Source organism: Streptopelia decaocto (genome assembly GCF_964273445.1).
Source record: "Streptopelia decaocto genome assembly, chromosome: 5".
Taxonomy (NCBI): Eukaryota; Metazoa; Chordata; class Aves; order Columbiformes; family Columbidae; genus Streptopelia; species Streptopelia decaocto.
The window spans coordinates 58,828,954-58,851,667 of NC_138659.1; the positions used below are offsets into that span (position 1 = coordinate 58,828,954).

Consider the following 22,714-nt stretch of genomic DNA (forward strand, 5'->3'; position numbering starts at 1 on the left):
TGTGGGGGTGTTTGTGATTGGCTGAAGCTGTCCACGTGTCGCTAGGGCCGCGTGGGTGAGGGACCGGGGGCCTGCAGGTAGCGCCACGTGGGGCCGCGCCACGGCGCGCGGGGCGGGAGTGCCGTGCCGTGCCGTGCCGTGCCGTGCCGGGGGTGCGGTGCTGCTGGCGGGCCGGGTGTGGTAGTGCTGCCAGGGCGCCATGCAGCACTACGAGCCGGGCCGGGCCGTGGCAAGGGAGGCGTGCAGTGTAGCGCCACGCCGCGCTGCACGCTCCTCACGCTGCTATGGGAACCATGCAGTGCGGTGCCACGGAGGATGCGGTACAACGGTGTGGGGGAGAGTGTGACAGAGTCACAGGAGTGTGTCGTCGGTGTTACGGAGAACATGCAGTGCAGCAGCAGTGCCATGAGAGGGTGCAGTGTAGTGCGGGACGGTGCAGTGGAGTGCCACAGGGGATGCGGTGGGGCTGTGCAGTGGAGGCACAGGAGGGCGCTGTGCCACAGTGGGTGCAGACAGTGTTCGGGGAGGGGCTGCAGCGCAGGCATTGGAGGGTGCAGTCTACTGCCATGGGGGCATGCAGTGCCGTTGAGGGACACAGCACAGTGCAGGGGATGCAGTGACATGCGATGTGTGTGGGGGGTTGCAGTACAGTGCCCCAGCAGGGAGCACTCACAGGGCAGTGCCATGCAGCCTTGGTGGGGGAGGGGGAGCTGGGCCCTGCAGTGTTGTGCAGCACAGTCCCACCCTAAGGAGTGGGTGCCAGGTGCTGGGGATACAAGTAAGGAATACATGCAGGGAGGGTGGTGTGTGAAGGAACAGCCTTGCTGTGTCTGGCATTCAGCTGGTAGCAGGGTTGCAGGGGGCTCCTGGGCTCAGAGCTGCTCAAAGTCTAACTTTCCCATTAAATATAAACATGCTATGGTTCTTGCCCAGTTAACTGCTCCTGTGGCCACAGCAGCCTCACACCTGGCAGGCAAGCGAGGCAGGATCCTCCTGAGCCACTCTCTCCCCCTGCCCAGACCTGTGCTGAAATGGCCACTGTCCCCAGTGGTTTCAACATTGACACCCCACGCTGGGACCAGAGCACCTTCATGGGGCGCCTGAAGCATTTCTTCAATATCACCGACCCGCGGACCGTGCTGGTGCCGGAGGAGGAGCTAGACCGGGCCAAGGCCCTTGTGGAAGGCTGGAGGTGAGGGGCAGGGGTGCAGCTGGGGCAGGTGCCATCCCTCTGCCTGCGGCCATACCCGATCACCCTGCGGGGGGATGGAGGCAGTCATTCACAAGTGGGCGTGCTGGGATGTAACATCTGTTGGAGGTGGTTTGGGGGAATTTTTTCCAGGCTTCTGGGAGCCTCAAGCTGGGACAGGTTTCCTCTGCCTTTTATGTTTGGTGCCCTGGGCTCCATGCCCTGGCAGCGCCAGGTGCCAGTGGGTCTGCATGACAATCGCCAACGGGCTCTGGGCTTGCAGGGCTGGGCTGGTGCCACCGGGAAGCAGCCAGGAGCAGCTGCTCTACGCCAAGAAGCTGTATGACTCGGCCTTCCACCCCGACAGCGGTGAGAAGATGAACCTCATCGGGAGGATGTCCTTCCAGGTGCCGGGGGGCATGGCCCTCACTGGCTGCATGCTCCAGTTCTACCGGTGAGCCCCTGGGGATGCTGGGCCCTGACAGCCCACAGCCCCTCAAAGGGTCCCCAATGGCTGAGGCATGGCCAGTGTGCCTACTCTGGGGCTGGCTGTCCCTGTGCCTGGTCCCCAGTGCTGAGCCTGTGACAGAAACATTGTGGGTCTTCCTGGCCCCTGGTGTGGCTGGGGACGGTCTGTCTTCACCCTGCGCTCTCAGCTCAGCACTTCCCGGGACGCTTGTAATGATTAACATGGCCAAGCCATGCATCACCTTTGCTCTTGCTCCATGGACCATAACAGCTGCCAAAACTGGGGACTAAACGTGCTGCCAGGCCAGGCTGCTACAGCATCCACAGCTCATGCCAACGGCCCCCTGCATTCCCCTTCCGAAATGGCTGCTGGGATGTGAGCGATCCTCCCCAATGCAGAGCACGTGTGGGACGGACACTGCTTTTCCAGTGGATCCCCATCCCACCCCTGTTTGCTGGTGAGGTCCAGCCTGGGTGAGGCATCTTCCAGTGCTGCTGGGTCACACTCTTCCCAGCCCATCTCCACCCTCCCACATCCCAAATCTTGCTCAGACCCACATCACTCCGTTTACCCTCCTGAAACACCTCAGTGTCCCTGGGACACCAGTAGGAGCCCAGGTGTCCCAATCAGCCCCAGAGCCACTTCTTTCCCTGTGTGCCCTCTCCTTTCCACTCCCATTGACAAAGGCTTATCTCAGCCCAGCAGGGTGGCTGCCGCCCCACTAAGAGCTGTGTCTCCCACCCATAGCTGAGAGCCCCACAGGGCTGGGCCCCCTTGTGTGTTCCAAAAAGCTCCACAGCAGCCAGGACTCCTGGGGTCATTTCCCAGCTCTGCCACTGGCTCGTGGCTTTGTTGTGGTGCCTCAGTTTCCCTTGAGTGACACCAGAGGCATCTTGGCTGTCCCCCTGGCAAGCTTGGCCACAGGCACAAGCCATGTATCTCTGGTGGCCCTTGGGCATTCTCTTAGTCCATTCCTTCTGCAGGACGGTGCCTGCTGTGGTTTTCTGGCAGTGGGTGAACCAGTCCTTCAACGCCATCGTCAACTATACCAACCGCAATGCTGCCTCCGCCATCTCGCTGAAGTGAGTATGGTCCTGTGTGGGACAGGGACCCTCTGTGCCAGGACCCCCCTGAAGCCCCATAAAGACCCCTCATACCCTGTCTTGGGCACCAAAGGAACAGGATCAATGAGTTTGTTTTTTCTCTCTCTTATTTGGAAATTGCTGTCCAGGCAAATTGGGGTGGCTTATGTCATGGCCACCAGTACAGCCCTGGCCACTGCGGTGGGACTCAACCTCTACACCAAGGTATGCTGGGAGTGGACTGGCTGGGGTAACTGCCCACATCCCCTCTCCCGCACTGATGCCAGCCTGTCTCCCGCAGCGAGCGCCCCCCTTGCTGGCCCGATGGGTCCCCTTCGCAGCCGTGGCTGCTGCCAACTGTGTCAATATCCCCTTGATGCGGCAGCAGTAAGTGTCAGTCGTGGCCAGGGCGCTCAAAGGACCTGGCTTCCTCCAAAGGCAAGCCAGTGGCAGCCAGGCTCTGGGGCTCCCTGGTTGCTCTGCCAGTTTCCCATCGTGGGGGCTGGAGGGAGTGGGAGGATGAGAGGGAGGTGAGCCAGGGTCCGTGCATTCATGGTGCTGGTTCTCTGGTGGAGGGTGTGGGGTGGGGTGGCTCAGCCTCCGTGTGGAGCAGGAGGGGGATTTTGGGGTAAGGATAGCCATTCTGTGGTCTGGGCTGGAAGATCCCGCAGACCCAAAGGCCTTCTGTATGTGATGATGGGAGAGCCCCAGTCCATGATGTCCTGGTGCTGGGACTCCCTAGATGAGGCCCATGTATAGATCTGTGCCTGCTGCCTGGGGTCCCCTGGGGGTCATGGCATGAGGATCTGGGGTGCTGTGTGGGGGACTGTCCCCTGGCCTGGCTGCAGGTCCCAGGTGGGTGTCTGGACAGCCACACCCTGTTTGCAGACGTGCCCTGAAGATGGCAGCATCGGCTGGGCTGGGGACTACGGCACCCCAGGGCACTGCAGCCCTGGGGCAGGGCTCCTGTGCCAATACAGCACGGGGGGACCCCTTGGCACCCCCTCACCCAACTGCTGTGTCCTCCTCATGACCCGCCAGCCATTCCAACCACCACTCACTGCTGCCTCTCCCCACCAGGGAGATTATCAATGGAGTGACAGTGACGGACAAGGACAACAATGAGCTCGGCCGCTCCAGGGTAAGTCTCAGGATGGGGATCCAGGTCAGGGCATGGTGTGGTGGGGACTCATCCGCTGGTCTTGCTTGCAGAGGGCGGCGGTGAAGGGCATCGCGCAGGTTGTGGTCTCCAGGATCACCATGGCGGCACCAGGCATGAGTGAGTGTGGGGTGGAAGAGTAGGGGGACAGACTGGGGCTCCCCTGGGACCTGCTGCCTTGCCCTCCTCTGTCTCAGGATACCCCATGGGAGGAAGAGGGAGGGTGGCCCTGCATCCTGGGTGACATCTGGTCTCATCTCACTGATGGAGCTGGTCTCCTCATCCTGCTGCATCCGTCAGAGCCCTCTGAGCCTACAGCCCCACATCCCCTTGCTCTTGCAAGACCCTCACTGTGCAGCAAGCCCAGCAGGAGGGATGGGAGCACAAGGACCACAGAGCATGTTTAGATAATGGATGGGGTTCCTGTGCCCGATCCCTGCTGTGAGCAAAGAGCCAGCAGCTCCCAGCACAACCAGCCACTGCCACAGCCTCTGGGATGACGGTCCTGCTGGGGCAGCCCCATGGGCTGGCTTTTTGGGGGGGGCTGACCTCTTCTTTCTGCACCTAGTTATTTTGCCCGTCATCATGGAGCGGCTGGAGAAATTCGCCTTCATGCAGGTAAGCCCTTGTTTTTCCTGCCACAGTTTTCCAGCGGGTCCTGCAGTGCCCCAGCTCTGCTCCTCAGCCACCAAGATGCTGGGAATGAAATGGGGGCATTGCAGAGTCTAGCTTGTTTTGCCCTGTTTGAGTCACTGGTACACCAAATGTCTCTGATGACATGGAGAGGCTGCGAGAGGATGGCAGGGATCAGTGGCTTCCTGGAGGTGTTGGGCATTCAGCCTTGTTGAGGGGAGAAGTCTCTCTACCCTGTGAGCAGGGCTTGCAGTGAGGCTGGGGACTCACTCCCTGCTCTTCTCTTGCAGCGGATCCGGGTTCTCCATATGCCTCTGCAAGTGCTGCTGAGCGGGGGCTTGTAAGTATCTCACTGCTCAAAAGGCTGTGGGTGCTCAGGGCGTGGCTTCCATGGGTGCCTGAGCAGCACTCTGGGGCTGACATCCCTGCAGCTGGGGGCGCAAATGGGCTGGGATCCCCAACACTTAACACTGGCTGTTCTCTGTCCTGCAGCCTCCTGTTCATGGTGCCGGCAGCCTGTGCCCTGTTCCCGCAGAGATGGTACCTATCCCACTATTTCTCCCTCCCGTGCAGGACCTTGGGAGCCTTCCTCCTCCCCTGGCTCTTCTCTGCCCATCCCGTGAGAGGCATGGTGGGCACCTCAACCCAAAACAGTGTCTGTCCATGTCTGCTGGTGCCCTAGGCAGCAGGAGAGCACGTGCCTCCCCTGCTCTGTTTCTGGGAGCAATGGGACCCACAGTGCCATGGGCAGCTCTCTGCCCCCAGTACTGGGGGTAGTGAATGCCAGGGATGGGTGCTGGTTTTGGTGTGAGCCTGCAAGATCCCAGGACTGCAAGGGACCTTAAATGGCAATTGGGAGGGAGGGTGGCCTTACTGGTGGTCAGGGAGGAGGTTTGCAGATCTCAGTGTCTGTCCCCTCTCCCCACAGCTCCCTTGCACTGGCTGACCTCGAGCCAGAACTGCGCGACAGCATCGTGGCCAAGCACAGGGACAAAGTGCTGCACGTCTATTTTAACAAGGGACTGTGAACAGATGCTGCCTCAGGAGTCTTTGCACCCCTCCGGCCCCCTGCCACCACCAGCCCTATGTCCCCTGAGCAGGGCTCGGAGGCGTGGTTGAACCAGATCTGCCTGCCCCAGCCCAGAATAATTTCTGCCAACTCCTTCCACCAGAGAGGCAGGATCTGGCCCTGCATGCCCAGCTTGCAGCATCTTGGCTTGTCCTGAGCCATCTTTTGCTGCCTGTGTCCCTGCCTCCCCACCTCTCTCTTGCCCTGGGTGATGGCTGCGCTTCCCATGCCTTCCTCTGGCCCTGAGCGGGAGGGATCTGTCTGCTCTGTCTGAGGATCAGCCCCACGAGCCATCAGGCTCTCTCCCCCTGGGCTCAGAGCACAGTCCTACCTCTGACGGCTGGTGCCCTGCTATCACCCATGTCTTCTACCAGGAACCAAACCACATTGTTGCCTTAAACCACCGCAGTAGCCTCTTACCAAGAGCTGGATCCCGCCTTGGCAGGTGGGAAGGGACCTGTCTTCTCTGCACAGGGACCACCCCAAAGTCCAGGGACCAATGCTTGGACCATTCCTTCCTTGCTCTCAGGTTCAGGTTTTATTCACTTTTTGCAATTGCCACAATTGAGAGAAATTGGTGGTGGTGATGGTGGTGTTGTTAAAAACAAATAATTGTTTTTAAGATCTAATGTTTGCAACTACCCCTTCCTCTGAGCAGAGAGCCAGCCATCACTGTTGTCCTGCATCTCACTGTCCTCAGTCAGACCAAGGCCCCTTTGGACAGGAGGAAGGAGTCATAGCAATCACAAAGTTATTGAGGCATTAATTCAGGTTCTGATTAGCAGCACTGCAAACAACAGAGAAGAAGATTAAAAAAATAAAATGCAGTGATTGTTTTTGTTTTGTTTAAAAAAAAAAATAAAAAAACCAAAACAGCTGTGAATTCTGCTTTTCACTGGTCTCCGGGTGTCTGGTTCCCTGGGCAGGGCTCTGTGACTGACTGGGCACCAGGCTGAGGGTCTGCACAGGGACAGAAGGAAGAGCTGTGAGGCTCTACAAGGGCTGGCACAAGCCCTGAAGCCTTTGGGCAACCCATGAAGCCTTCACCAAGAGGCTGTTGGGGCTGTAAACAGTACTGAAGCAAATGACAAAGAGAAGGTGACAGTGCTGTGCTCATGGTGACTCTCATCCCAGTGGAAGGGCTAGGGGGATGATGCTGGGTGACCCTTGTACACCCATGGGTGCTGTTTGTCTTGGCCAAGTAGCATTTGCATGATGCTAATCTGGGTCTGTCATGGGGCCTCTCCTACCCCGAAGAAGAGCAGCTTGAGTTTGCTGCAGCCTATTTACAGAGGAGGAGAGGGCCCCAGAGTTCAGCCCAAGTCCTGGGCTAAAGTCCTTGTTCTCAGCCACCTGCATCCAGGCTCTCAGCTTGCTAATGAACATGTCTCAGTGGGACAAGCAAGTTTCTAAGATGTTTGCATGCTTCTAAGACATAGCTTCTCAAAGAGCCCCATGGCTCAGTGGATGGTCCATGCTGGTCTCTCCAGCCAGGGGTGCATGTCAGATCCCACAGGGCTGCAGCATCCCCACATCAGTTGTCTGCCCAAGTGGAGACCCAGGGTCTGCAAAGGGCTTTCTGGTATTAACCACTCTGCTCCTACAGAGAGAGCAGCCAAACCCAAACATACATTTTGAAGAGCCAAGCTGTATCCACAGCAGGTTTGCTTCTGCCCAAGCTGCAACAACAGGCAGAGGATAATGTCTCCAACCACATGTAGCTACAGCTAGAAAGCTGCACAAGAGCTGTGAAATAATTAGTAGGTCAGCAGAAAATAGGAAAACATGTTCAAACTTGTGTATCTGTTCCCTGGGCATTATTTGATCTCTTGTTAATGCGCAGTTAAAATAGATAAGCACATGAAATGAAACAGATGTCACTCCTGTTGGGAGTGGAAAGAAGCCACAAGGAGACATCTCTGCTTTTCTTAAGCTCCTTAACTCAAGCTGCTCTTGCCCTACACCCAAAACTGCTTTGAGCCCTTTCAGAAAGGTACCTGTAGCAGCCTGTGCTGTGTTTGAGTCCAAGGCACCTCTGGCAGCCTTGGAAGCACAGGGGTGCTTGTAAAATGATGTGCTGCACACCCTAAATGTGCTCTTCCCCTGCACATTGTGGCCACGCTCTTGCTGTTGACCCTTCCTGCATTTGCAGGTCATGTGGCCAGCGATGCCAGGGCAGCAGCCACCTGAAGCCAAGGTTGGGACCATGCTGGGAAAGCCTCTGTGGTTTTGTCACTCCTTTTTTCCTACCCCTAGCCATGCCAGAGGGGTGATGGAGGGATCTGAAAAGCTATTGACATCTTGCAGGAGCTCTCCCCCACCCCAGGGAGTGGGACATGGCACAGTTTGTTGCTCTTGGCCAGAGGAAGAGGGTTGCTCTGGGCCTAGAGGATCAGCAAGCCATCCTCAAGCCAGACCTTCCCCTCGAGTTTATAGCAGTGGATTCTCTCTTCACATCGACATGGATTTATGCCAGCTGACAGTTCAGCTCAGCGGGGTTTCTAGGTTGTAGCTCAAATCTCCCCTGGAGGATTCAAGTAATCTCAACAGCTCATGTTGCTCCAGTGTCAGGAGATGTTTGTTGCAACCAGTGCCTGCCTGCACTCCCCAAAACCACAGTAACTCCCTTGACCTTGCTGGGAGCAGAGGGGTCACAGCCAGCAAGTCCCTGTGCTGCCAAGGGTGGCTCTGGCCAGCTCTGCCTCCATCTCCCATTGCTCCAATGGGAAGGAAACTTCATTGCAAAGAGTCAGAGCTGGACTCATCCCTGTTTGGGAAGAGCTGTGAGTGTTAATTGCTTTCCAGCGATGAGTCATACCTGATCTAGGCTTGTCCCATGTGCATTCGCTGCCTTCTCCCTGCTGTGCCCCTAATTTCAGAGCCAGCTGGGAACAGGAATAAATCTCCTTTAATAATTGTGCGTGGCTGAAATGTCAGTGCTTCAGTATGTTTACAACCTCCCTTCAAATGATAACCAGATCAAAGGTGTTGTGTTGGGCCGTGGCAGAGCCTGGGGAAGGGCTGGGGAGGGTGGGGGTCTCCTCTGAGCCATAAGCAGCCCCAGCAGGCAGTCTTGGATCACAGCTCCTTACCAGCAGAGGCTGGTGAACTGGCTGCCTGTGGAGAGAGGAGCAAGCAGGGTGCATGTGCAATAGGTTCCCACGTGTTAGCCCATGCCAGCTGCAGACAAGTGAGCTGATATGGCGGGGTTAGGTGTGCCCCAAGTACTGCCCTGATTGAAAAATGCCAGGGTAGGAGATAAGCTGCTAAGTGGATTGTTTTTTTCTGCCTGTTCTTAATGTGTTATCCAAGCATCTGATAAACCTCATCATGCCAATCCAGCACAGAGGCTGCCTGGCACGCCAGGAGTGGCGGTGTGAAAAGCCACTGCACCAGAAACACAGGCCATCTCCTTCCAGCTGCGAATTAACCCCAAGTCCCAGTGTCCCCACTTCTCCTGGGGCCGCAAGCCCAGGTGAGGGACCGTGGTGTGGGGACACACTGGGACCATGGCAGCAGATCCTCTTCTCCACAGTCCTCCTATAACAACGTGTGGCTGCCCACTGGGCGCCTCAAGGCCAGACCCCTTTTAGCACCCTGTCCATGTCGAGCTCCCCGGTGTGCTCCGGGTTCGGGAAGGCTGTTTGGATTGGGAGCTCTGTGGGTGCACTGGGGCGCAGGCTGAGCAGGGATCACAGTAACCAGGTGTGACCAGGTGAATGGGGGATGAGTGCCTGGCTGCTGTAGGGGTGTCAGGGAGGCTGTGGCAGGCCAGAGGGTGCTTGTGAACCCCCTTTTTGCCATGCCCAGTTCTGCCCGCGGGGGTGCATTGCACTGGGGGTGCAGGACCAAGGGGCAGCTTCCCACACCACTCTCCAGCCAGTTCCGCCACTCACAATATGGCAGACCTGGCGCCATCCCAGGCTCTCTCCCCGGTCCGCCACACTCAAGATGGCAGCTCCCTGCGCAGCCCCTCCTTGTTCTGCCCTAAGCGACAGCATGCTGAACCAATGGCCAGCCGAGCGGCCCACCGCCCGTCCAATAGGCGACCGACAAGGGCGGGGCCGGGAGCGGGGTGCCCCCTCGGCTCCCGTCCCGGGCCGCAGTCGGGCTGGGGAGGCGGGGAGCGGGGGGTGGGGGGGATGGCGAGGAGGCTCCGCGCCGCCATGGCCTTGCTGCTGTTCCAGGCCCTGCCCGAGGGGCTGCCCGCCAGCGTGGAGCCTGCCCAGGTAGGGGCTGCCCTCGGGGTGCCGCCTGAGGGGGGGTCTGTGGCCGTGCCGTGCTATAGGGCTGTGTCCCTGGGCCGAGGGCGGCTGTGCTCTCCGGGGGGAGGGAGGTTGGCTTTGGGGTGTGGGGTCAGGCTGGGCTGGCAGGGGTGGGAGCCTACATGGGGTGCCAAGGGGCTCTTGGGGCGGGGGGAAGAGGCTCTTGGGGGCCTGCCCGAGGTTTGGGGAGCTCCCTTGGCCTAAGTGAAGCCGGAGGAGATGCAGAGACCCGAGTTTGGCGGTGCCTGTGTGTCGTGGAGATGGAGAGGTGGTTCAGGGATCCAGGCACGGGTGCCAGCGCCTCTTGGAGGTGCTTTGTACGGCAGCGGGGCTGCAGGACGTGAGGAAGGGTGTTGACTAGAGAAGATGGAAAGATGGCTCTAGTGAGGGCAGAAGACTTAAACTGCCAGGTGCCCAGGGGCCTACGGATGGAGGTGCATGTGTCTTTTGGGATGGTGACAAGGAAGAGGGTGGCCTGCGAGGGGACAGGGGTGGGGGAGGTTTCAGATGAGTTGAAGGTTGGCTGTGGAGCAGCTGGCCAGAGGACCTGGGTTGGCAGGGAAATGGGACTTGCACAGGCCAGGTGAACTTGTCTTCCCTGGCAGGAACTGTGGTGGAGAGGTGCAGTGCAAGTCTCTGTGCAGGGGAAAGGAAGACGGTGTGTGGTTCAGCTGGGGTGAGGGGAGTTAGGCCCTGCCTTTGTAGACTTTGATCACCCGCTTACTACCTTTTTCATACCTGGAGAGGGTTTGAATGAAGTTGATTCTCCCTTCTTCATCTCTTTACTCTCTTTCCTGACTATGCTGCAATGTGTACTAGTGATATTCTTGGGTCTTCCCGTGTAGACACTTGTAGATCTCTCTCACCTTGATCTGTACGCTAAGTGTCACTTGGAGAGGACTGTACTAGACCAAGGACCTGTGCACAACCTGGATCTTATTGTTCATGGGGTCAAGATGTTTCTTTCACCCTATGTAGAACATAGATCGAATATGATGACTTCTGATTTGATGTGGTGTATTTCTTATAAGGTACAAGTTGTAGTTTCCATTTGTTGAAGGTCTGAACCAGTGAGATGCTGACCTGTGACTGTAGGTCATAGATGCTGTGTGTTGCACGATACTTAACGTCACACGGGTACAGATGGGGAGTATCCCTTCTGGAAGTGGTCCAGCAAATTCTTCCCAATGCTTCTGCTGGAGGAGGAGATGAGGAATTTGTCTATGACTACAGATGTTATCCCCCTTTTGGATATCCTTTTCAGGGTACTAAGAGCACCAGATCCACTCTAAAAGCTGTGTAATTCCTTGTTGGCAGTGCCATCCCACATCTCCTTCAGCTGCACTGAGGCAAAGTTTGGCCATTGCTCCCTAGGGAGCCAGGTGCAGGATTGTATTGAACTGTGCGTTTTCCACGTTGTCTCAACTGCCTTTAACAGGTAGAAGTCCTAGTGCTTGTTCTGTTTCAGCTGCAGGCTGAGGTATGTAAATTAAGTGTATATAAGCACAATCTCAGGTCCATTTTGCTCTCTGGTTCTTGCGGCATTCCAGCTGTGAGCAGTGGTCAGGTGGTAGGATTATCTCTACAAAAGTTGTGAAAGTCTTCAACCCCATATGTGCTAATAAAAATACCATACCTGCTTTGAAGACTCTGAAAGGTGCTTCCTTCCTTGTACAGCTTGTACTTTAGTCAAGGAGCAGGTAGAAGAAAGGAATAGGAAGTAGAAAAGGAGGAAAGGAAAAGGGAGGAGGGTGTGAAAGAAATCATACAGCTATGTTGCCTGTGGAATAGTTGCATACGTGACTTGTGGATATCCTCTCCAGTCAGTGCACCAGAAATAATCCTAAAATAATAGTAAGTCTTGAGTGGTACAATACATGAGAGTGGGGGAGAAGAGCTTTGGTGGCCTGTGTTTTCTTTAGAGGACTTAGATACGGATACATCTTTAACTCATTTTCTTTTCATAGTTTATCTATATAAAACTCTCGTGGTTTATTTTAGATCTCAAGTATAGACTCTGTTTGTCAAAAGACTGGTGTTATCTTGCTGCATACTAGAGACTGACAGCTACCCACTCAAAAATGACAGTGGTAATGTAGGATCTTGAAAATGAGCATGTAACAAAACTTTGTCTGCTTTGGTGTTGCCTTAGAGCCTGATTTCCTCAGAGCTGATGGGCTTGTAGAGAAGAGCTGCAGTGGGGCACTGCTGGACTTGGAAGGTCTCAGCACCAAGGATTCCTGTGTTTCTAGCTGAAACCCTGACAGGATTTGCCTCTTGTCCTCTCTCCAGATCATTGCTGCCCTTTCTGCCTCCTGTGACTGTTGCCAGTTCCATGTACCTTGCAGACATCCGCCATGCCCTGCTGGCTTCTGCTGTTAGGGAGAGCTTGTTGTTCAGGGTCTATGTCTCCTTGCCTGCATAAACTGGCCCCCAGACCTGGTGGTCTGAGGCTGGGAGGTGCTGCAGGAAATATGTCCTCTAAATAATTAAGGAGGTGGAGCTGTACTGCCTAGCCGCACTGAACAAACATTCCCGAGAACACACTGTACTCTGCAGGAGGGTCTGATTTTTTCAGGTTAAAATAAGTCCAGGCTGCCTGGGATCTTCAAAGACCTTTCATTTAACTAAGGTTGGTTTGGGGTGGTGGATGGAGGAGGATGAAGATAATTTGCTCATCACCATCCTGAATGCAAGTTTGTCTCCATGACTGTTTATTTCAGTTTCGCTTGTAATCAGAGCACAAAACTCTTTTAACTGGAGTTGAAGTGTTTATCAGTAGATTATGGGCAGAAATATTGCAATTATGTAATAAAATCAGGATAAATGTCACAGGAAGAAGAAATCTAGCCATGTACAGTTCTGACTGTAGATGTATAGCCTTAACTGCACTCCTTAGATGGGTGCTCCCCTCTCGGTTTGAGGGAGAAGAAAGTGAGGAAGTAAGTCCTTAATATCTTTAAAAATGAACTTGATAAATTTTGTAATGTAGTTTGTCTCTACAGGGCAGAGCAAAGGTTATTTGATCGCCTTAACTATCTGTCAGCTTCCCACGCCTGCAGCTTAATTATCACATAGTTTTCTCAACTGTTGTTTTCTTTAAAAACAAGAGATTTGAGTGAATGTTAACTATGTGACAAGTCTGAGGAATCTGTCTTTCTCTAGTAAGGTGGTTTAGAGCCAAACACTGACAGAAGCACGGTCTTCTTAAAGGCCCATTTCATCCCAAATTAGAGAGTTTGGTTGAAGTACTGTGACTTGAGGGATGATTCATCGTATGTGACAAAGAGGACAGACAGCTCTTTGCTTTAAGGAAGAATTCAGCGTGACTGTCGCTGTGGCTAACACCCGCGTAACACCGAGTTTCTGTCCAAGGCTGTGCTGCAGCTGTGACCACAGCTCTGATTGCACCAGTATGGAGTTACTGGGCTTCCTCCAAGAGTGCGGCTGCATTTGGGCCCTTTCAGAGCATCGCTTCAGGTAGTTCGTGAACTGAACAGTAAAGTTTCAATTGTCCTTGTGTAAGAAAGGCTCATCTCCTCATCTGTTAAATGTAAGACAACTTTTTTGATTATGGTAATCAGCTGCAACTGCACTTCCTTGTCTCCTGAAATTGCATCAGGTCATTCAGGAGGAGAGTTGCTTGTGTGACCATAGGATATAGTTCATCTGCCATGACATTTTTGTGACTTTTGTTTTTTGGCTTGCAAATTTCCACAGTTTTGGCAGGAGGCAGCAGAGATCAAAGTACGTCCTGTACTTGTTCAGGACAGGAACCTCTAAATAACTATGGAGATTGGATTATGGACTGCTCGTACTGCAATGATTATACCACCGTGAACTCCAGTGTCTCATCTGTATAGCACACTTTTCTCTCTGATTAAAACTTTTTTGTTTTTGAGTTGCCTTTACAATTACATGCAATGCTGTGAGAATTCTCCTTGTGCCTCTGCAGCTGTGCAGAAGATGGAAAGCCTGGTCTGAAAGTGTCCAGTGCATCCTGGGGAGGAGTGTGGCAGTTTTCTTCAGGATAGTCAAAGCAGCTTTGTGACTGGAACCTGTAATTGCCTTTCTGAGAATTTCCCTGCCACTCTTCAAATATTAATTAACAAAAATATAACACTACCTTAAGAATAAGCTTGGGCAGCTTTTGTGGAGTTGTGCTACGCTGTGGGGGGAACTTGGAAAGCTTCATCTGCCAGAGTTGTTTTCATATGGCTGGGGATTTTTCCATTCTCCGAGACACATGAACCAGGCTGGGTTGGGCCAGGTCAGCCTCATCTGACTGGTGGCAGCATCCAGTACTGGCTGTCCCCACGTGGTGGCTTTGCTGGGTACCAGGCTGCTGGGCAGCAGGGATCCTGCCCAAAGCGGTGATACCACCATCCACCTTCCCAGTGAGACACAAGGATGGATGTGCTCAATGTTTGGCCACAATTCCACAAGAGTTACTCAACTCTGGCTAAAACACTTATCAACCCCTCACTTCGATTCCCAGAAGTGCTACTCTCCTCAGCATCTTCAGCCATTGCTTTTCTGCTTGTAAAAGTGGGAACTGTTCTCTTTTATATAGCTCTGTCAGCCTGTGCTAACCCAGCGTTATGTGCAAGTTCACCTTTCTGTGGTATTTGAAAGGCATTAATGTGGGTAACAGTTTGTGTTTCTTTCTAATCTGAAAATACGTGGACATCCTCCGAGGTAATGGGCAGTATATTTAGTAAATGCAAACCACCCACCTTGTTGCTTTATGTTTCACATGTGTGTTTTGTTTGTTTTTTCTTCTTTCCTGTAAGTCATATTGGGAGGGTTGGCAGGATTGAACAGACATTAGCTTGTGGCGTTAGTTGGGCTGGTGATCTTCTGACCTAGTTCTCCATCCAGCGTGGTCTGTGATGTGCCCTTTGGTCGTGGCTGTGCCTACGCAAATGTCTCCTTGTCAGGCATGTCCCGCAGTTTTAGTAACGCCAAGCTACACATGGCCTTTTGTTCTGTCTCCTGACAATGTGCATATTTGGTTTGGGGATGTTCCTCTTATCTGAGCTGCCTCATTTTACAGGGTACAGGCTAAGAATTTGCCCTTTCCAGTTGGCTGCATAGCAATCTTCTCAGCTTATTAATGCATTTAACTGGAGACTTTATGGCTGTACACGCTCCTGACTTGCATTTGTTTCAGAGGGTCCTTGAATCCAAAATGACTGGGCAAGCTGCTTCTGCTAGGATTGCACTGCTGTTTGTGCAACGTGGGGGGAAGGACTCAGCATGTCAGAGACATCTCAAAAGCAGTCTCGGAGGCAGGGCCATTAGTCATGGCAGGGCAGAGAGGTTCATTGCACGTTGCAGGACAACGTGGTTGCGCCAGGTTTTGGTCTGTGCTTCCAAGTCGGAAGAAAGCAAACACAGAGTGTGGGATGGTGTTCCCGGATGACTTCACAGAGGGATGCTGATGGGGAAGTCAGGTCCCTCCTCCCCCCTGCTATCTGCTGTGATTAGAAAACCCACAGCTAAGAAGATAGGTTTTGAGATACCAAAACCTGGGTGCTGTGGCAGCTGAGCTCTCACAGTCAATTGCTTGTGTGGCTGAGCCTGTGAACAGTGAACATAACAAATATGCCTGAAATAACAGCTGGCTGGAGACAACAGGCTTGCCAAGCAGGAATTGCATGCCCGTACCTTGCCTGTGACAAGGAGCATGTATGTTCATGTGGCAGTCACAAATGATGCTTCTCTGTGATTTCACAGGTACAGTTTGACTGCAAAGGGAGGCTTGAGGGGCTGCAGAGACCTGCTGTTTATCTGGACAAGGAGGAACTTGATTCTCCTCTAATGATGTGATTATCAGTGGGATCACTGCCCCCAGTGTTATTTTTAGGTGACCGCTGTAGTCTCTGCAATGGCTTGTGAAACTGTAACGGAGCACTTTGCAGGAGGGGTTAGCTGGGTGCAAAGCGAGGTGATGCTGGCAGACCGATGCGGCAGACTGAACCATTTAAGGCCAGTGTGGCTGGTGCTTCCTGGCACGTTGTGCCCTGAGCAACACCTGCAAATAGAAAAGAGAGATTTTATTTTTCCTGGAGGCAGCCTGTAGTGCTGCTGGTTTGCAGGCCTCCTCCACTGAACCACTATCTGTCCACCTGACATCGCCCAAGATCTGTCCAAATGGGAAAAAAGGATATGAGAGCTGGGTGCTGGGAGATTTAGATACAGTTTCCCAACTCTTCCTTCTTGCCAAGCACTTCTACACAAAAAATCCAAGTGCTGGCAGTGCAGTGGCAGCTTGCTAGCTAGTGACCGCTTGAGCATGGAAGAAATCCCCAGTGTATCAGGGGCAGAGCTTTTGCCATTCAAAATGCTGCTGGCCTCTTGCTGATGGTGGGTTGTAGAGGTGTAGGTGGGTATGGGGAGCAGCTGCCAGTACTGACAAGCTCAAGGGTGCTCATTTAGCGAGGAAGGAAGACAGGGACCTTTTTTTTTCCTCAGGGCAGTTCAAGACCTCAGGATCCTGAGTGTGGTCCTTAGGACTAGCAAAGGAATGAGTTCGCCTCAAGGAAGGAAAGATCTGCTAGCAGTAAAGAAAAGGATTTTCCCTTATTTCCTCTTTAATCTTCTGCTTTACTATGAGGTGGAAGTTTGTTACTTCTAGTGGTGATGTGTTTGTATTTAATCTCTGGGTCTGGTGTGTGCAAGCCAGCGATGGAAATTTCAGAGGCAGCTCAAGAACAGAGGTCCACAGGGCTGTTTTTGTTTGGTTGAGGTCTGGGAGGGGTCATGATCAAAGCAAAAACTAACCATATGTTGTCTTGTCTTGAGGCTGAGGGAACTTGTTAAGATGCTGATTTGCCAAAAGTCCTTGAGTGGGACAGAGAGTGACTTTAGCAGGAAAATGAATTTTGTTAATGGAAAGAAGACAGGTCACAGAAGGAGGTGAGCTTTATATGTTTATCAGTGTCTGTCTCCCCATTAATTAATTTTGAAGCCCCTGGACAACTAGAACCAAATTTGGTAGGAAGAGACCTCAAAGATGCATAAGATTTCAACGGAATTCCTGAAAACAGATATGCAGAGAGAGATCTTGAAAAAACCAAAAGCCAAACCCAAACAAACAAAAAACCAAACCAAACAAAAACCCCCAAACAAAACAACAATAAAAAACCCCAAACAAACAGGGAAACATCACTGAGAAGCTACACTTGCGAGGTTATTAAGCACTGGGAAATTGGTTAGTTGCTCCATTGACTGACTTGATATATGCCCTGGTTTCTGGAAAAGCTTCAGTTGGAGCTCACAGTTCACTAGCCTGCAAAGTCAATCAGCCTTGCAGAACAAATTGACGGGAGGTCAGCTTAACGGAGCTCCCGTGGTTACAGAACTACTTTCATTTTTCTTTTTTGTCTTCTGCTGACTGAACAGCAAATTGAAGGGGAAAAGGCTGATCAGCTGTAGAAACAGTTATGAAGAGTGTTTTGCTAGGAATCTCACCAGCCATCTTGACCTTTGCCTGTGCAAAAGGTGTTGAGCGTCGCCTGTTGGAAGCGGGAAGGAAACTTGAACATTAGTGGTGTGCCAGCAGACGGTGGAGGGGCTTTTTAGTGAGCAGAACTGATTTACTCTTTTCTCTTGTGTCCTAGCACACAGATATAAGCAGTAGGTCAAGTACTGTTGTCCACAAGAGACTTTTTTTTATTACTTGATATGGAACTGGGGCTCGTAATCGGGGATAATGCTGTTCAGTCAAATAATGGAGCAATTGTGGCAGCCACACCAGAAGCCTGATAAGGAAAGAGTGTAACAGATGCAGAAATCCTCACCCTTGACAAGCTCTGTATTCCTAACTCTTTGTAATAAACTTTTTATTTGTTAATACTGTATCAGTAGTAGCATGTTTTTTTTTAAACCTCTTTCTCTGTGTGGGAGCCTCTTTAAATCCCAGGTGATGGATGATGGCCCATGGAAGCTGCATGTCTTCTGCCTCCAGAAGATCAGGCTGTGCCGTTGCATAAAATATCCCCCGTGACAGCCACCCCGCTGGTTGTGGGCAGATCGGTCCCACGGAGCAACCTGCTGCAAAAGCACTTTTTAGAGCTCTCTGGCTGAGCTAAGCGAGAATTGGGAGTGACTGGTGTGGAATGAAAGGGTTAAACAGTGGCTGGGGTCAGTCTGAGCTGGGAAGCAGGGGAAAGGCTGGAGGAGGTGATGGGCATTGTACAGTGGTGCTGTGAAGACTGGACAAAAAAACCTTTTAAGAAGGCAGCATATCTTCAAGGCCATGATACTGGGCTGATATCATCTCATCCTGTGTATCAACTGTAATTGTATTGGGAAAATTACCAAAAGTGCTCCCCTCCTCCTCCTTGGGGGAGGAGGAAAGACTTTTTTTCAGATATGATCTGAAAGACCTTTCCTCTGTGCTTGGAAAGCATTTAATGCAGCTACCTGAATGCGTGTGAAGGTCATGACTCATGTCTCGGTCCCTAGTGTGATTAATTCATCCTTTCCTTACTGGTTGTCTCATTTGTTCGTTTTCAGACCACTTTTCAAACACTGAATGCTGAAAAGAGGAGGGTTGTGAGAGTATTGTGTTGTCTTCAAATTACCATGTCTTTTTGACTTCTTTTTAGAAGCAGCAAACTTCACAAACAGCTTGCATTTTCCTCGCCAGTCTCCTGTGACCTGAAGCTTAGATGAAACAGGCTTGCAGACATCTGTCATTGCTGATTGTCTCCATTTACTGACACTTAGCACTTGGACTCTAACAAAGCCTGTCTTAAATTGCAGTGTCAAAAATAAGAGCTCTTAATTAATTTTCCTCTCCTGTTCCTAGCTGTATTGTTTTCTCTCTGTCTCATTGTTTTGCTCCGTTTTCCTACCCATCTTATTAGGAAATTTTGGCATCTCACATACTTGATTATTAAATATTGCTCTCATGTTTGTGGCTCATTGTTTTACTGATTTTCTTGCTTTTCTGCTCTGTCCTTGTATCTCTGCCCTTCCCAGGTCTTGCTAGAGTATGTGATAATGCTGAACCACCAGAGAGGAGTTATGCCGTGGAAACAAGAGTCAGGAGTTTTCTTCTCCTTGGGCCCATTTTGTGCTCTTAGGCCCATCCCTTGACTGCCAAGTCCGAGGATCATCCTCTCATTAAAAGATGAATTCAGGAAGTCTGGAGTGATTTTGCTCTTCACAGTATTGTTTTCCATCCTGAAACCTGTAGTCTGCTTTTTCTAGATGGACTAGCTGAAGTAGCAGTCCTTCTTTATTTGCAGCATGCCATGTATTTATTGAGAAGCATTGTGCCAGGAAAACTTTAGATTAAGGGACCATACAAATCTGTTGTTGCCTTATTTCACCTTTGCTGGCATGTAACTTCAGGCTGATACGAAGTGTAAGGGCTTGCTGAATTCCTTGCGTGGACAAAGACCAGATAAATCTCTCTTTCACAGCCTTTAACAGAGCAGATAAACTCTGGGAAACAGAAGGTGTTGCACTGATGGCTTCTTGTCTGTGTTGCGTTATCTAGCAGTGCGTAACCAAAACTCTTCTTGCTATGATCCTACTCTAAAAGAGTTTAGAAGCACAACCAAGGGATTAAGTATGTTCAGTGTGTCCTAATAAAAGAGAACTAAATTTATGTATGTAAGCAGCAAACACTTTGGCTTGAGAACATAGAGATCTGCAGGAGAGGAAAACAGCACTAGACAAGATGTTGACAGTGGCCTGGCTGGGTGCTGTGTCACTTGCATCTCCATCTCCTGGAACCAAGCACACGGATGGTGTATTTGTGTCCATGAAACCGCATGTCTTGTGTGAGTGTAATCTGAAGGCTGGGTGAGCTGCTGCTGTTGATGTAGCCATTATCATGCTGATAGTACAGAAAAAGTTAAGTTTACAAATCTGGAAACCTTAAGTTCTAGTGATATTTTACAAGTTGGGACAGACTCTTAAATAAATGACCCTATATTTTGCTTATTTGTGTCCTTGCTTGAGAGCTCTTTTTACCATTAGCTCTTCTCTCGCACAGGCACTGCCTGCCAACAGTTTTTCTGAAGGCACTTTCCTTCAGGATAGAGTGCAAGGTAAAACTTGTCTATGCTTTTAACTAATGTTTTTAAAGAAAGCCCATTAACTTGTTCATTTACAGCTCTTACACTGACTGCTTCTGTGTTTGTTGGCTTTTTCCCTGTCCTGCCAGGAGGTATCTTGCATATTCTGCAGTGGTGAGGGCTCTTGAGGGTGAAGTGTCTTGATAGTTTACTTAACCCAAAGGATTAGTGCAAAGGTAAATGATAGAAAAAAAAAACAAAACAGTTTTCAAAGGAAATTTCTTGGGTTTAGTTTTTGGTTGGTTGGTTTGGGGGTTTTCTTGAGGGTGAATTTATAAAAAATCATAAAAAAGAATGATTTTTTAAAAGCCACAGTGTGCTCCTGAGTCCGTGCTTTGAGACACGGGTACTTTTTGCAAAATGATTTTTATAAATTCACCCTCAGTTTTTCAGTTCTGATCCTAGCTTACCATATGATATTAAGAAAGTAATTTCACATTTTTCATCTAAAATGGGGACATTAAAATGGTGACTGTACTATGAACTGTGGGGTTTTTATATCAAAATACTGGGAGATTGTGTGGTAGCAGGTGTATAAATACTGTGTAATTTCCCTGTTCAGCTGGAGGTCTGGATGAGGGTCGTCAAGTCTAAATTAGTAATTGTTAACCAAGAAATTCCTGGTTTTCTTCTGCAAGGTTTTGGTCCAAAGGTTTTCAATGCCCTCAAGTACTATGGTCAAACTTTACCTAATTGTTGAGATACAGTTTTATTGTTCTTGGCTTCTTCTGTACTTGGTGTGGGGACTGTTGTTCTCTGTCTGGAAAGGATTACTGTAAATAATCAACATGTGAAGACAGACAAGGATCAAGCACCTCACAAATCGCATATGCTGTATTTACTGCATAGAAAATGAATAGTCCAAGCGAAAGCTTTTCCTTCTTTGCAACTCTCAGTGAACTGGTTCTGTAGTGAAGTCAAGAAGTTGAATTTCTTGTATCATATTTCCCCTTGGAGGCAACAGCACACAGAGATGCAGACTTGGGACTAAACCAGCAGGTTGACCGAGCAGAGCTGTGAGATGAGAGCAAGGCTGCTGAAATGCAAATGCAGGATCTGGAAAGGGAGTACGGAACACAAAGTGGCAGTGCAAACTGTTTTGATAGCTGCATTTTGGCTTGAAAAATCCTCAGATATTTAGAACACGGTAGTCTCTTTTCTAGACCTTTGAACTGCACACCAGAATCTTTGGGTGGTGGTGAACCTGCCATCCATACCCTGGAGAGTGAAGGGAGAGGCAGCCCAGCGCAGGTTTTCAGCAGGTCCTGTCCATTATGGGATGGCGTTGGGCTGGGCAGGCAGAGCTGCTTCCGAGTGCCCCTGAGATGTGGCCGTCAGCACACGAGCTTGCCGTGCTTTCTTTGGCAGCGGGGAATTTGACTGCCCAGCAACCCAGCTGCTGGGAAGGCTCAGACATCTGTTTTAAGTTCTATGCAGGATGGGATACTTTTTATAATACCCAACATTTCTGCAAAGAGGAAGATGATCTGATGTGTGTAAGGAGGACATTTTATATTTGCCTGCGAAAAAGACATCCTCTGTTTCCAAACAAGCACGTGTCTTGTATCTCTTGCTATTTTACCTTTCACCTTTCATTTAGGTGATGAAATGAACCCTCGAGTTTGATTTCCTAGTTCTTCAGTGCTAATCTGCCTCTCTCCCCAAGTGCTTGGGCTTTCCATACAGCAGAAGCCTGTCAGATGATCATTGTGTTCTTCTGCAAAGAGGGAGCAGGCTGCTTCTGTGTGGGTGGTGGGTGTTCATCCTTGCAGTTGTTGCTCTCATTACTTGCTCAGTTTGTGTCAATAACAGCTTTGATCCTCTTATTTAAATGAGATAGTGGGTGTCCTGCAGAAAAGACCTCTTTAAAGTGCCTTGCAAGGTTATGCTGCTGCATGATGGTTAAAAATTCATAAAACCATACTGGACTGGACGCTATGAATGGTTTCCCAAGTACAGTTCTCCATATTGTAGTCTGCAGCAAACACTATTTATGCTCAGTGGATTGACCTCATGTGGACTTGTGTCTGTGTAAGTAGCAGCTGAAATCAGTGGTCTGAGCACTAATGTGCAAGTCACAGACAGTAGGGTATTATTTAGTGAGAATGCTCCACAAGTCTCTTGCTGCAGCATTTTCATTCAAAAGGTCACTTCTGTGAGTTCGTGCACAGCTGAATTTAATGTTCTTTCTCAGCAAGGCAGACCACACTGGAGAGTGCATAATTATAATAAATACAACTTTGTTCTCAGCTGAAAAATCCATCTGAAATAATTTTTTTCCAGCTCTTCCAAGAAAGGCTTTTAGTAAGATAAATAAAAACAATTCTTGCAGATTTCACATTCATTCGGTAGGAATGTTGGTGGGTGTAGGGTGCCTCCACTTAAGTCACTCATCACAGTGCCTTCTGGGCTCTGTCAACTTGTATATTCAATAGCTGGCTAAGGGTAGCATTTGCAAATTGAGTTTCTTGCAAACCAATTAAAACCAAGTTCATTATTTCTTACTTGGTTTGAATCCCGGTTATTACTTTTGAGTAAAATTGCTCTTAACAGCGAGTACAGAGAGTTCAGTTAGACTGTCAACTTGGGCAAACTTTAAACAATGCTTTGATAGGTGCATCTGTTTTTAAGGATGTGTGCATACTCATACAAGCTTTTGTGGCTTTTTTTGGTTGGCACTTCTGTGTAGTCAAAGCAGATCTGTTTTCTTCTGTCTTCTGTTTTGCAACACTGGAAATACTGAAAAAGTCT

The 22,714-nt window shown here is 50.6% G+C and overlaps 2 protein-coding genes across 5 annotated transcripts in view; both read left to right on the forward strand.

Annotated features, from left to right (window-relative positions):
- Positions 1-6,428, forward strand: SFXN2 (sideroflexin 2). 3 transcript variants are annotated; one of them, XM_082053971.1, is made up of 12 exons: positions 1-77; positions 1,020-1,192; positions 1,473-1,643; positions 2,642-2,740; positions 2,890-2,965; positions 3,042-3,127; positions 3,821-3,881; positions 3,953-4,019; positions 4,468-4,517; positions 4,823-4,872; positions 5,025-5,072; positions 5,461-6,428. In XM_082053971.1, the coding sequence occupies exons 2-12, from the start codon at positions 1,032-1,034 to the stop codon at positions 5,558-5,560; spliced, it is 969 nt and encodes a 322-aa protein (XP_081910097.1). In that variant the 5' UTR covers positions 1-77; positions 1,020-1,031; the 3' UTR covers positions 5,561-6,428. The 3 variants fall into 3 exon arrangements, with proteins under 3 accessions (XP_081910097.1, XP_081910096.1, XP_081910095.1); XM_082053970.1 differs by having other exon boundaries at positions 12-77; positions 934-1,192; XM_082053969.1 differs by lacking the exon at positions 1-77 and adding an exon at positions 214-328 and having other exon boundaries at positions 934-1,192.
- A 3,275-nt stretch (positions 6,429-9,703) lies between these two features.
- The window catches only part of WBP1L (WW domain binding protein 1 like), a 59,009-nt gene continuing 45,998 nt past the window's right edge, over positions 9,704-22,714 (forward strand). Inside the window, exon 1 of one of the 2 annotated variants that reach the window (XM_082052928.1) lies at positions 9,704-9,830. In XM_082052928.1, coding sequence (XP_081909054.1) covers positions 9,744-9,830 — 87 coding nt within the window. In that variant the 5' untranslated portion in view covers positions 9,704-9,743. The remainder of the gene's footprint in view (positions 9,831-22,714) is intronic. The other variant, XM_082052926.1, reaches the window with a different exon arrangement.